Source organism: Lolium perenne, chromosome 3 (genome assembly GCF_019359855.2).
Source record: "Lolium perenne isolate Kyuss_39 chromosome 3, Kyuss_2.0, whole genome shotgun sequence".
Lineage (NCBI taxonomy): Eukaryota > Viridiplantae > Streptophyta > Magnoliopsida > Poales > Poaceae > Lolium > Lolium perenne.
In genome coordinates, this window is record NC_067246.2 from 307,970,780 (window position 1) to 307,984,826 (window position 14,047).

At 44.6% G+C, this 14,047-nt stretch overlaps 1 protein-coding gene across 1 annotated transcript; it reads right to left on the minus strand.

Annotated features, from left to right (window-relative positions):
- Nucleotides 1-1,223: 1,223 nt before the first annotated feature.
- On the minus strand, nt 1,224-2,716 carry LOC127338824 (uncharacterized protein At4g15970-like). Its single transcript, XM_051364793.2, has 3 exons — nt 2,458-2,716; nt 2,023-2,391; nt 1,224-1,880 (listed from the first exon to the last, which is right to left on the minus strand). Exons 1-3 carry the CDS (start codon nt 2,671-2,673, stop codon nt 1,353-1,355), a joined length of 1,113 nt encoding a protein of 370 aa, XP_051220753.1. The 5' UTR covers nt 2,674-2,716; the 3' UTR covers nt 1,224-1,352.
- Nucleotides 2,717-14,047: the final 11,331 nt, after the last annotated feature.

Sequence of the window (14,047 nt, forward strand, 5' to 3'; positions counted from 1 at the left end):
CTAGCATCCTTCTCCATTGCAACGCCATGGAAAACTCAACAGCCGGAGCAATGCCCTCGCCGGAGACAAACCACTTGGGGCATCACCTCTATGGAATCTTTGGCCGGAGTTGAACATCCTCCAAAGTGGCATGCGGCTTGGAGGTTGAGCAACCACAAGATTGTGGCAAAGGAGGGTTGACAACCGGCCATATGAAGCGAAGGAAAGATGGGCCATTGCCGTCGCACGTCCCCCGCTGAGGAACTCCTGAAGATAGTAGCAAGTGAACCTTGGCGTGCAAGTCGACATGGAGCTTCTCCCTACCTCTCCGCTCCTCCATCACCTCGGTGGTTGAAGAGAAGAAGAAGGGAATCAGCAACCCAGCGAGTTGCACCACCACATGCCTCCAGATTCAGATCTGGAGAACCAACATCAGCCTTATTCGCGGAGATGCCAGCAATACAACCCCTCTCCGCCTCCGTCTCCAACCGTTCCAGCACCACGAAGAAGAGGATGACCAGCCAAACTCGCCGGACGCGGCCAAGCTCCGTTGAACTACTCGAAACTAACGGCATAGAGCCAACGACACAATAAGAAACTAGACCTAAAATATAGTTGTACAGGGAAGGGACACTCACCCTTCTTGTCGCCGGAGAGGAGAGGGGAGGGGCCAGTCGACCCTGGATCTGGAGGCGATCGGAGAGAGCATGTGTGGTTTGGGAGCGATGGGGAAAGAAGTGTCGCCTTCTACTATATCAATGTCCATGGAGAGGCCCTAAAAGTGGTTTAATCGTCTCGTGGCACTCGGCAGGGTACCTCCACTTGAGCTGGCCGCCCGTCTTGTCTGGCTGTGTAAGGCTTGAGTAGTTTTTCCGGTCGGCGACCACATTCCTCGGGTCGTGCACATTGGTCTCGAGCCTCGATGTAGCAATTGGCTTGCATCATGCAGACCTTGTCCATTTCGCACAAAGAGTGACTTTTTGCCAAATTGTGTGGTTTTACCCACTTTGTTGTGCCTATTTTTTTGCCACAATTTTGTGGCCGTCATATTTGCCTAATTTTTAGGCTTGACAATGTGTGACTGGAACCAGTCACACCCTTTGTGTTCTCAGTGTTAGGTAAAAACAAGCTAAATAACATTTGTTTTGTAACTATGATATTTAACTTTTTTTTTTGAATGCCTTGCCTTGGACATGAAAATAGCCTGTGAGAAGAAAATGATGGACAATTAGACACTTCGCCCATACATACCACATCATCACATCACACGTCCTACTTGACAAACATTACTAACGATGATATCAATGTCAATGGAGCTAAAAGGTCCTCCCGTAAGCCTCGTCCGTAACAAACATCCCGTTGATTTAGCATTTTCACCCTAAAAGTGTTTTAATCGACTCGTGGCACTCGGCAGGGTACCTCCACTTGAGCTGGTCGCCCGTCTTCTCCGGCGGTGTAAGGGTCGAGTAGTTCTTCCAGTCGGCGACCACGTTCCTCAGGTCGTGCACCTTGGTCTCGAGCCCGATGCAGCAGTTGGCGTGCATCGTGCAGACCTTGTCCATCTCACCGTGGAGCCGGCAGAAACCGTCGAAGAACACCGTATCTAGGAACACTAACCTGATCTGCAGCTCGCCGGCAACAAGGCCGGCCTTGATCTCATTGAAGATCCCCTGGTCGTTGGTCGGGCCGCCGCCGCCCGGCCGGGGCAACGACCTCGCAGCCCTCCAGCGCCTCAGCATCTCCACCGTCCGGTTCGTCGACTTGACGTAGTAGAAGCCGGTGTTAGGCGCGTTCTTCACGGCGTCGTAGGGGTCGCCGCTGAAGAAGTCGGTGGAGATGGCCATGTCGGCGTATAGACTGATGTGCCGGAATGGGTCGCGGAACCACACAATATCCACATCCTGGAAACAACATTAACTGCGCATTACAACGACCATATTTCGGTTCACTCTTTGAGGAATGGAAAAATGACAACTTAAGAGACATGCATTCGCGAAAACAACTTAAGAGGCATGGATATGCAGCTAGCCATAGCCAACATACAGTGTAGAGATAGTTGTAGCCGAGCTGGAGGATGCGCTGCTGGAGGGAGAGCTTGGCCCAGACGATCTCCATGAAGCTCTTGCTCATGAAGCGGTTGGCGGAGCTGACCTTGGCGGCCGTGACCTCGAGGAAGTAGCAGTGTGGGTGCACGGCCACACAGCGTGGCATGGCGCCCGGGTCGACGGCGACAATGAGGGTGTGGTTGAGGAGGTGTGCGATCCCCTGGCCGTCGTGGAAGCTCCCGCGGAAGAGATCCAGGAGCGACCCCTCCGCCGACCAAGCCTCGTTGACTAGCGTGATGATCACCGTCCGGTCGTCCATGGCAACCTTGGACAGCAGCTCCACCAGGCCGGGGAAGCTCTCCTCCTCCTCCTGCGCATGTGGGCATACAAATTCGTAATCTTGGGCTACACACTAATGCAAATTAAACTGCACATACATATGCACCTTTTCGGCAGCTGAACCATCGGTTGAGAGGTTGGCATGAGTAGTCTGCTGATGAGGTGATCCGTTTGCCAAGCTCGCCATGCTTGACAGCTGCTCGCCGACCCTGTCGGAAGCGAGGAAGAATAGCAAGAGGGCGGGGAGAAGAGCCCCGAGGAGGAACGAGACGGAGTGGCTGACCCTGGCGCCGTCGTGCGGGCTGCCCATGTCGATCGCCACGACCCTCGTTGATGGTAGAGGTGTAGTGCTATGTCACTATGTCAGCTGAAGAAGAAGGTAACTTGCAAACACTCCTTGAACGATGAACATGAACACTACTTCATATGCAAATTAAGTGTGCCGTACAGACGACGACCATATGCACGCGAAACAAGGTCAATCCAAGTGCTCCCATTTGCATTTCATTAGTTTAATGCATGGTTCTCGTCCGGCGAGTATCGTATCTGCTGCCACGCCGAGTCGCGAAACCTCTGATCCCATTCTTTACGTCACTCCATGTACGTACGGCAAGAACACGAAGTTGACTGAGGCCTTGTTATTGAAGTTGATTGGGAGGGATTAGGGATAATTTAGATTTAGATGGGATTTAATCCCCTCAATGCCAGCTCCCTCGGGAATCTCTGAAGCCGAACCTCAGGGACACTACTAGATATCCCATTTTTTCCGACGGTGACTATTTATAGCCAACGGCCCGTCAGTGAACATAATCATAACCGATAGTAGAAGTATTGGCCAACGGTTATCGGCTAACTCTCGGATATGATGCCAATAAACAACTGTATGACCAATTTCCCGATGGTGAAAAACTAACTCTCGGCTATTAGTATCTGACGATTTTTTTTTCATGGTCGAATATTAGCTTTTATAGCCGATAGTTTTAGCTTCACCGTCGGGCATCATCATTTATAGCCTACGGCAAGTGTAATATTGCAATAAAACTTTATTTATCCTAGCCAAATGATCTAAGCATGGGGACTTATGGCGATCTATCCCTATATGATCGATGAATGTTGCAATTGTATAATGATTAGGTTATGATACATGGCTATTGGTTGTGAGAGAACAAGAATAGAAACAAAATTTTCTTTACCATTTATGTAGTTTTATTGCTATGTGCAAAATATTCTAACCATATGTGATCTATATCAAAGAAAATATTTGAGGTAGCCGTGTTTGACAAGGTAGGGCTTTGGCCGCATCTTGGTTGCTTCCCCTCCACCCGAGGAGGACACGGTGGCGATGGGCTTCCTTATTTGCCAAAGTTGGTGAGGAAGGAGCTCACATGGTCGTGTGGGCCAGCAGCGCGGGGGACAACACGAGGGGCGGAGGCGCGATGTGAACCGCAGCCATGCGACAAAGAGGTGGCACGGCTTCATCCCTCGGTTGGGCTTCATTAGGCGCGAAACTGTGGGATGTGGCACCAGTTTTGTTCTTCCTATCGTGAGCTCTTTAGGTAGGTGTACGGGGATTCAGGAGACAGCGGCACCACGAGGCCGTGATGGACGGTGCAGAGCACATCTACAATACAATATGTATTTTCCTTACATTTAGAGGTATTTTATACATGTTGCTCAAATTTGAATTATATGCATTAAATAGTTCGAAACTCATTTGATTTATAAGTAATTACAAATTATTTGAGAACCTAATTTTGAAACTAATAATATAGTGTAGTATTTTACATATAGAAAAAGGTTGAATCATTTTAAATACAATATTTTCAACCACCAGTCAATCTTTTCCTCCAATTTTAGACAACCTGTCGATTTTCCGCTCTAATAGAATCTCCAGTCGCATCCCCAAATAGGATTACATCTGCATTCGCGTCCCCCAAGTTCCTCCCGACACAGGAGAAAACCGACTTCCCCATCGGGTTACATTCCAGTCTCCTGGGAAGCGTAGCCATGCACGAAGGCCCGGGTCGTACGCCCCGACATCACCTACAGTGCAAAACTCCCTGGAAGGCCGATGATAAGGAGAAGAGTACGTATTGACCAAGGAGTCTAGCACCGTCATCCCAACTCCGCCATACCGCAATGCCCATGGCCAAGGGTATAAAAGAAGCAACCCACGAAGAAGCATGGGATCCAAGTTCATCCGGGCACCTACTTTCAGACCCAATTCAGGCCAAGCTTTTTATCATATGAATAGATTAGAGAAGTAGTTCATAGTTTAGTCTCTTAGATCATTCCCATCAGTTCCATTTCACATAGAGGTTTGTTCTCAACCGGTACAGGCCGATACATCCGGTAAGCTCCTAGCCATCGTCCACCATACTTTCCAGATAGTATCTTAGTTGGAACACACCATTTAAAAAGAATTATTCAATTTTCAAATTACGAGGTGCATGGGCACCTGGGTGCTCCATCGTAGTACTCCACTTCGACCTTGGTTTGTAGTTTCATCCTCCCTCGTGCCCAATAGGCCGCGGCTCAGAGCTGCTCTTATATACATACTTTTTGTTCATCTCTCTGTCTTTTTTCAAAACGTTATTTTAATTTTTTTTTTTGAGAGCAACCACATATATCATTAATTGAACACCAATTTACATGAAGCAACACATGTGGAAACTAAAAGACAAACTGGGATAAAATGATTATCCTGAATTTGCAGATAAAAACCTAAAAGATCGAGAAATACAAAACGATCTCTAGGGTTTGCTGCAACCACCGTAGCCAGCGGCCGCCGTCCAATTCCAACGCCGCCGAGACGAACGCAAGAAGAGACGCCGAGCCTCCACCTTTGCAAGATCCAAAAAAGCACAATCGCCATTGAGGCTTTGTGAGTCGATGAACAGGCCCACTGCAAGCAACGAGGCACATGTCGCTGTGGCACGTCGACCGGGGGACGTCCCCGTGCTGTCTTGGACCAAGATACGCCGCCTCCCGTCGACGAAGTCGGAGAAGAACGACATAACCACCACCTCCGGACCAACATCTTCGCTCCAGAAGAACCACCTCGCCCCGGCCCCCAGCGCCGTCGTGGACAACGACAAACGCCAGTGACACGTTGAGAAACAGATATCGCCAGATCTGAAGAACGGCGAGAAGACTAAGCCGCCGACCTGAAAGATCGACAAGCACACGTTGCCAACAACTCCGAGACGCCGCCGTGAAGGTCGCCGCCAGTGTGGGAGTGGAGTTGTGGCAGATTTATTTCCCCGGGCGCCGCTCCCACCACCCCAACGACGCACCATAGGAGACAAAAACTAGCCCTGACTACATAACGGAGGAACGAGCTCCCCTCCTGCCGCCGGAGCGGCAAGCGGAGGGGGAGGGGGCCAGCGCCGGCGTTGGTGTAGATGGGATCTAGGTCGCCTGCCCTGTCGCCTGGGAGAGGAGAGAGGCGAAACGGTTCGCGTCTGCTCAGTTTTATCCAGTTATGTGGTTAACGTTATTTTAATTGAGTCAACGTGTGTACCATTTTTTGTTGCTTTTAAAGTTTGAACTTGAAAGTTAGCCAGACACTTAAAAGTAAAGGGTTGCCTAATTTCCGGTCGACTAAGAATTAGCTGAACTCTCAATCAAATGATAGCATTCCTCACAATTTTGCACTGTATGAATATACTTTATTGCGTGAATAACTTTTGTACTGCATAAACCATTTAAAAAAAAATAGTTGCAACTTGACTTGCAACATACAAAATTTCAGCTCCAACTCAGCTTGCATTGGAAAATTCGACTTATAAAACGCTTGCAATCTTAGTTATAACCTCACTTGCAACTAAAAATTTCAGTTGCAACACCAATTATAACTCATAAGACGGCATTATTGTGATGCAAATCTGATTTTCAACTTAACTGGATCCTTAAGTTAATTCTTGGGTGTGACTAGTTCTCATCCTACTGAGAACTAACTTCGTTCTAAGTAGAATAAGGTCATTGAATCTTAATTGATGCATGTTGTAACTCACCATTACCACATATCACGAAGTAAATCTAACGGTTTAGAGACATTTTTTCTAGTCCCAACCCACTTGTAATTGAAAAATAATAAAAAAATCCTAGCTGCAACCTAACTTGCAACTTAATAAACGAATCACGATGCAAATTTGACGTTGCATCCGTCTACTAAGCACAAGATTAATTTTCATTCTACTAAGAACTACTAATTATGTTAATTCTTAGCTAGCCAAGAATCAGCACGCTTGGAGTTCAACTCTAGTCAACTTAGAAGAATTGCAAATGTCTAAATGAATTAGTAGCCTTTTATCTCTCGAGCTAAAGTGCAAATTAAGCAGCGCGGTGGGATGCCTCGACAAATTTTTCGGTAATGGGCGCTTTATTACTTTATGAAGCAATTAAATCTGGTTTTTGCATATCTAGGATACACACATTCGTTTTTCCAAGTATCAAGTATTATGAAAGTAAAAAAAACTAAAGGCGAATTAAATATTGATACGTCTCCGACGTATCGATAATTTCTTATGTTCCATGCCACATTATTGATGATATCTACATGTTTTATGCATACTTTATATCATTATTATGCGTTTTCCGGAACTAACCTATTGACGAGATGCCGAAGGGCCAGTTGTTGTTTTCTGCTGTTTTTGGTTTCAGAAATCCTAGTAAGGAAATATTCTCGGAATCGGACGAAATCAACGCCGAAGATCTTAGAATCCCCGGAAGCATCCAGAACACACGAGAGAGGCCAGAGGGGGGCCACAGGCCCACCAGAGCATAGGCTGGCGCGGCCTAGGGGTGGCCCGCGCCCCCCTATGGTGTCGTCGCCTCGTTGACCTTCTGACGCCGCCTCTTCGCCTATTTAAGCCCCCTCGACCTAAAACCTCGATACGGAAAAGCCACGGTACGAGAAACCATCCAGAGCCGCCGCCATCGCGAAGCCAAGATCTGGGGGACAGGAGTCTCTGTTCCGGCACGCCGCCGGGACGGGGAAGTGCCCCCGGAAGGCTTCTCCATCGACACCACCGCCATCTTCATCAACGCTGCTGTCTCCCATGAGGAGGGAGTAGTTCTCCATCGAGGCTCGGGGCTGTACCGGTAGCTATGTGGTTCATCTCTCTCATATGTACTTCAATACAATAATCTCATGAGCTGCCTTACATGATTGAGATTCATATGATGATGCTTGTAATCTAGATGTCGTTATGCTAGTCAAGTGAATTTTACTTATGTGATCTCCGGAGACTCCTTGTCCCACGTGTGTAAAGGTGACAGTGTGTGCACCGTGTGGGTCTCTTAGGCTATATTTCACAGAATACTTATTCACTGTTATGAATGGCATAGTGCAGTGCTTATTTATATCTCTTTATGATTGCAATGTGTTTTGTATCACAATTTATCTATGTGCTACTCTAGTGATGTTATTAAAGTAGTTTTATTCCTCCTGCATGGTGTAATGGTGACAGTGTGTGCATCCGTGTTAGTACTTGGCGTAGGCTATGATTATGATCTCTTGTAGATTATGAAGTTAACTATTGCTATGATGGTATTGATGTGATCTATTCCTCCTACATAGTGTGAAGGTGACAGTGTGCATGCTATGTTAGTACTTGGTTTTGTCGTGTTGATCTTTCATGCACTCTAAGGTTATTTAAATATGAACATTGAATTGTGGAGCTTGTTAACTCCGGCATTGAGGGTTCGTGTAATCCTACGCAATGGTGTTCATCATCCAACAAAAGAGTGTAGAGTATGCATTTATCTATTCTGTTATGTGATCAATGTTGAGAGTGTCCACTAGTGAAAGTATGATCCCTAGGCCTTGTTCCAAAATACTGCTATCACTGCTTGTTTACTGTTTTACTGCGTTACTACTGCTGCGTTACTACTGCTTGTTTACTGTCCTGGGCAAAGCACTTTTCTGGTGCCGTTGCTACTGCTTATACTTATTCATACCACCTGTATTTCACTATCTCTTCGCCGAACTAGTGCACCTATTAGGTGTGTTGGGGACACAAGAGACTTCTTGCTTTGTGGTTGCAGGGTTGCATGAGAGGGATATCTTTGACCTCTTCCTCCCTGAGTTCGATAAACCTTGGGTGATCCACTTAAGGGAAACTTGCTGCTGTTCTACAAATCTCTGCTCTTGGAGGCCCAACACTGTCTACAGGAAAAGGAGGGGGCGTAGACATCAAGCTATTTTCTGGCGCCGTTGCCGGGGAGGAAAGGTAAAAGGCACTCATAATCCGGTTCCAGGTAACAGTACTTTTCTGGCGCCATTGTGTTTGTGCTCGAAGCTATTTCCTTTAGATCCTGCAATTGCATCTTTTTGTTTCTTGTTTACACTAGTTAGGCATAATGGAAAACAACAAAAATATGAGAGATCTTTATGAACTTTATCTTGAATTAGGACATGATGTGTTTGAAGAGAGAATTAAAAAACCCATGGAACTTTATATGCATGCTAATGGGAATGTTATTAATATGAATGCTTTGAACACTATTGTTACTAATGCTATGGAAAATTCTAAGCTTGGGGAAGCTGGTTTTGATGAGCATGATCTTTTCAGTCCCCCGGGCATGGAGGAGAAAATTTACTTTGATGATACTTTGCCTCCTATTTATGATGATTATAATGATAGTAGTCTTTTGGTACCACCTGTTATGGAGGATAAATTTGACTATGATTACAATATGCCTCCTATATTTGATGATGAGAATAATAATGATAGCTACTTTGTTGAATTTGCTCCCACTACAACTAATAAAATTGATTATGCTTATGTTGGGAGTAGTAATAATTTTATGCATGAGACTCATGATAAGAATGTTTTATGTGATAGTTATATTGTTGAGTTTGCTCATGATGCTACTGAAAGTTATTATGAGAGAGGAAAATATGGTTGTAGAAATTTTCATGTTACTAAAACACCTCTCTATGTGCTGAAATTTTTGAAACTACACTTGTTTTATCTTCCTGATCTTGTTACTTTGCTCTTCATGAATTTATTTGTGTACAAGATTCCTTTTCATAGGAAGCATGTTAGACTTAAATGTGTTTTGAATTTGCCTCTTGATGCTCTCTTTTGCTTCAAATACTATTTCTTGCGAGTGCATCATTAAAACTGCTGAGCCCATCTTAATGGCTATAAAGAAAGAACTTCTTGGGAGATAACCCATGTGTTATTTTGCTACAGTACTTTGTTTTATATTTATGTCTTGGAAGTTGTTTACTACTGTAGCAACCTCTCCTTATCTTAGTTTTGTGTTTTGTTGTGCCAAGTAAAGTCTTTGATAGCAAGGTTGATACTAGATTTGGATTACTGCGCAGAAACAGATTTCTTTGCTGTCACGAATCTGGGCAAAATTCTCTTTAGGTAACTCAGAAAATTATACCAATTTACGTGAGTGATCCTCAGATATGTACACAACTTTCATTCAATTTGAGCATTTTCATTTGAGCAAGTCTGGTGCCTCAATAAAATTCGTCAATACGAACTGTTCTGTTTTGACAGATTCTGCCTTTTATTTCGCATTGCCTGTTTTGTTATGTTCGATGGATATTTCGATTCCATTGACTTTCAGTAGCTTTGTGCAATGTCCAGAAGTGTTAAGAATGATTATGTCACCTCTGAACATGTATATTTTGATTGTGCACTAACCCTCTAATGAGTTGTTCTAAGTTTGGTGTGGAGGAAGTTTTCAAGGATCAAGAGAGGGAGATGATACAACATGATCAAGGAGAGTGAAAGCTCTAAGATTGGGGATGCCCCGGTGGTTCACCCCTGCATATATCAAGAAGACTCAAGCGTCTAAGCTTGGGGATGCCCAAGGCATCCCCTTCTTCATCGACAACATTATCAGGTTCCTCCCCTGAAACTATATTTTTATTCCATCACATCTTATGTGCTTTTCTTGGAGCGTCGGTTTGTTTTTGTTTTTTGTTTTGTTTGAATAAAATGGATCCTAGCATTCTTTGTGTGGGAGAGAGACACGCTCCGCTGTTGCATATGGACAAATATGTCCTTAGGCTTTACTCATAGTATTCGTGGCGAAGTTTCTTCTTCGTTAAATTGTTATATGGTTGGAATTGGAAAATGATACATGTAGTAATTGCTATAATGTCTTGGATAATATGATACTTGGCAATTGTTGTGCTCATGTTTAACCTCTTGCATCATATACTTTGCACCTATTAATGAAGAAATACATAGAGCATGCTAAAATTTGGTTTGCATATTTGGTCTCTCTAAGGTCTAGATAATTTCTAGTATTGAGTTTGAACAACAAGGAAGACGGTGTAGAGTCTTATAATGTTTACAATATGTCTTTTATGTGAGTTTTGCTGCACCGGTTCATCCTTGTGTTTGTTTCAAATAGCCTTGCTAGCCTAAACCTTGTATCGAGAGGGAATACTTCTCATGCATCCAAAATACTTGAGCCAACCACTATGTCATTTGTGTCCACCATACCTACCTACTACATGGTATTTCTCTGCCATTCCAAAGTAAATTGCTTGAGTGCTACCTTTAAATTTCCATTCTTCACCTTTACAATATATAGCTCATGGGACAAATAGCTTAAAAACTATTGTGGTATTGAATATGTACTTATGCATTTTATCTCTTATTAAGTTGCTTGTTGTGCGATAACCATGTTCCTGGGGACGCCATCAACTACTCTTTGTTGAATATCATGTGAGTTGCTATGCATGTTCGTCTTGTCTGAAGTAAGGGCGATCTACCACCTTATGGTTAGAGCATGCATATTGTTAGAGAAGAACATTGGGCCGCTAACTAAAGCCATGATCCATGGTGGAAGTTTCAGTTTTGGACATATATCCTCAATCTCATATGAGAAAATTAATTGTTGCTACATGCTTATGCATAAAAGAGGAGTCCATTACCTGTTGTCTATGTTGTCCCGGTATGGATGTCTAAGTTGAGAATAATCAATAGCGAGAAATCCAATGCGAGCTTTCTCCTTAGACCTTTGTACAGGCGGCATAGAGGTACCCCTTTGTGACACTTGGTTAAAACATGTGCATTGCGATAATCCCGGTAGTCCAAGCTAATTAGGACAAGGTGCGGGCACTATTAGTATACTATGCATGAGGCTTGCAACTTGTAAGATATAATTTACATGATACATATGCTTTATTACTACCGTTGACAAAATTGTTTCTTGTTTTCAAAATCAAAGCTCTAGCACAAATATAGCAATCAATGCTTTCCTCTTTGAAGGACCATTCTTTTACTTTTATGTTGAGTCAGTTCACCTATTTCTCTCCACCTCAAGAAGCAAACACTTGTGTGAACTGTGCATTGATTCCTACATACTTGCATATTGCACTTGTTATATTGCTTTGCATTGACAACTATCCATGAGATATACATGTTACAAGTTGAAAGCAATCGCTGAAACTTCATCTTCCTTTGTGTTGCTTCAATACCTTTACTTTGAATTATTGCTTTATGAGTTAACTCTTATGCAAGACTTATTGATGCTTATCTTGAAAGTACTATTCATGAAAAGTCTTTTCTTTATGATTCATTTGTTTACTCATGTCATTACCATTGTTTTGATCGCTGCATTCATTACATATGCTTACAATAGTATGATCAAGGTTATGATGGCATGTCACTCCAGAAATTATCTTTGTTATCGTTTACCTGCTCGGGACGAGCAGAAACTAAGATTGGGGATGCTGATACGTCTCCGACGTATCGATAATTTCTTATGTTCCATGCCACATTATTGATGATATCTACATGTTTTATGCATACTTTATGTCATTATTATGCGTTTTCCGGAACTAACCTATTGATGAGATGCCGAAGGGCCAGTTGCTGTTTTCTGCTGTTTTTGGTTTCAGAAATCCTAGTAAGGAAATATTCTCGGAATCGGACGAAATCAACGCCGAAGATCTTAGAATCCCCGGAAGCATCCAGAACACACGAGAGAGGCCAGAGGGGGGCCACAGGCCCACCAGAGCATAGGCTGGCGCGGCCTAGGGGTGGCCCGCGCCCCCCTATGGTGTCGTCGCCTCGTTGACCTTCTGACGCCGCCTCTTCGCCTATTTAAGCCCCCTCGACCTAAAACCTCGATACGGAAAAGCCACGGTACGAGAAACCATCCAGAGCCGCCGCCATCGCGAAGCCAAGATCCGGGGGACAGGAGTCTCTGTTCCGGCACGCCGCCGGGACGGGGAAGTGCCCCCGGAAGGCTTCTCCATCGACACCACCGCCATCTTCATCAACGCTGCTGTCTCCCATGAGGAGGGAGTAGTTCTCCATCGAGGCTCGGGGCTGTACCGGTAGCTATGTGGTTCATCTCTCTCCTATGTACTTCAATACAATAATCTCATGAGCTGCCTTACATGATTGAGATTCATATGATGATGCTTGTAATCTAGATGTCGTTATGCTAGTCAAGTGAATTTTACTTATGTGATCTCCAGAGACTCCTTGTCCCATGTGTGTAAAGGTGACAGTGTGTGCACCGTGTGGGTCTCTTAGGCTATATTTCACAGAATACTTATTCACTGTTATGAATGGCATAGTGAAGTGCTTATTTATATCTCTTTATGATTGCAATGTGTTTTGTATCACAATTTATCTATGTGCTACTCTAGTGATGTTATTAAAGTAGTTTTATTCCTCCTGCACGGTGTAATGGTGACAGTGTGTGCATCCGTGTTAGTACTTGGCGTAGGCTATGATTATGATCTCTTGTAGATTATGAAGTTAACTATTGCTATGATGGTATTGATGTGATCTATTCCTCCTACATAGTGTGAAGGTGACAGTGTGCATGCTATGTCAGTACTTGGTTTAGTCGTGTTGATCTTTCATGCACTCTAAGGTTATTTAAATATGAATATTGAATTGTGGAGCTTGTTAACTCCGGCATTGAGGGTTCGTGTAATCCTACGCAATGGTGTTCATCATCCAACAAAAGAGTGTAGAGTATGCATTTATCTATTCTGTTATGTGATCAATGTTGAGAGTGTCTGATACGTCTCCGACGTATCGATAATTTCTTATGTTCCATGCCACATTATTGATGTTATCTACATGTTTTATGCACACTTTATGTCATATTCGTGCATTTTATGGAACTAACCTATTAACAAGATGCCGAAGTGCCAGTTGCTGTTTTCTGCTGTTTTTGGTTTCAGAAATCCTAGTAAGGAAATATTCTCGGAATTGGACGAAATCAAAGCCCAGGGGCCTATTTTCTCACGAAGCTTCCAGAAGTCCGAAGGAGAGACGAAGAGGGGCCACGGAGGGGCCACACTACAAGGCGGCGCGGCCCCCCCCCCCTTGGCCGCGCGGCCCTGTGGTGTGGGGCCCCCGTGCCGCCTCTTGACCTGCCCTTCCGCCTACAAATAGCCTCCGTGACGAAACCCCCAGTACCGAGAACCACGATACGGAAAACCTTCCAGAGACGCCGCCGCCGCCGATCCCATCTCGGGGGATCCAGGAGATCGCCTCCGGCACCCTGCCGGAGAGGGGAATCATCTCCCGGAGGACTCTACGCCGCCATGGTCGCCTCCGGTGTGATGTGTGAGTAGTCTACCCCTGGACTATGGGTCCATAGCAGTAGCTAGATGGTTGTCTTCTCCCCATTGTGCTATCATTGTCGGATCTTGTGAGCTGCCTATCATGATCAAG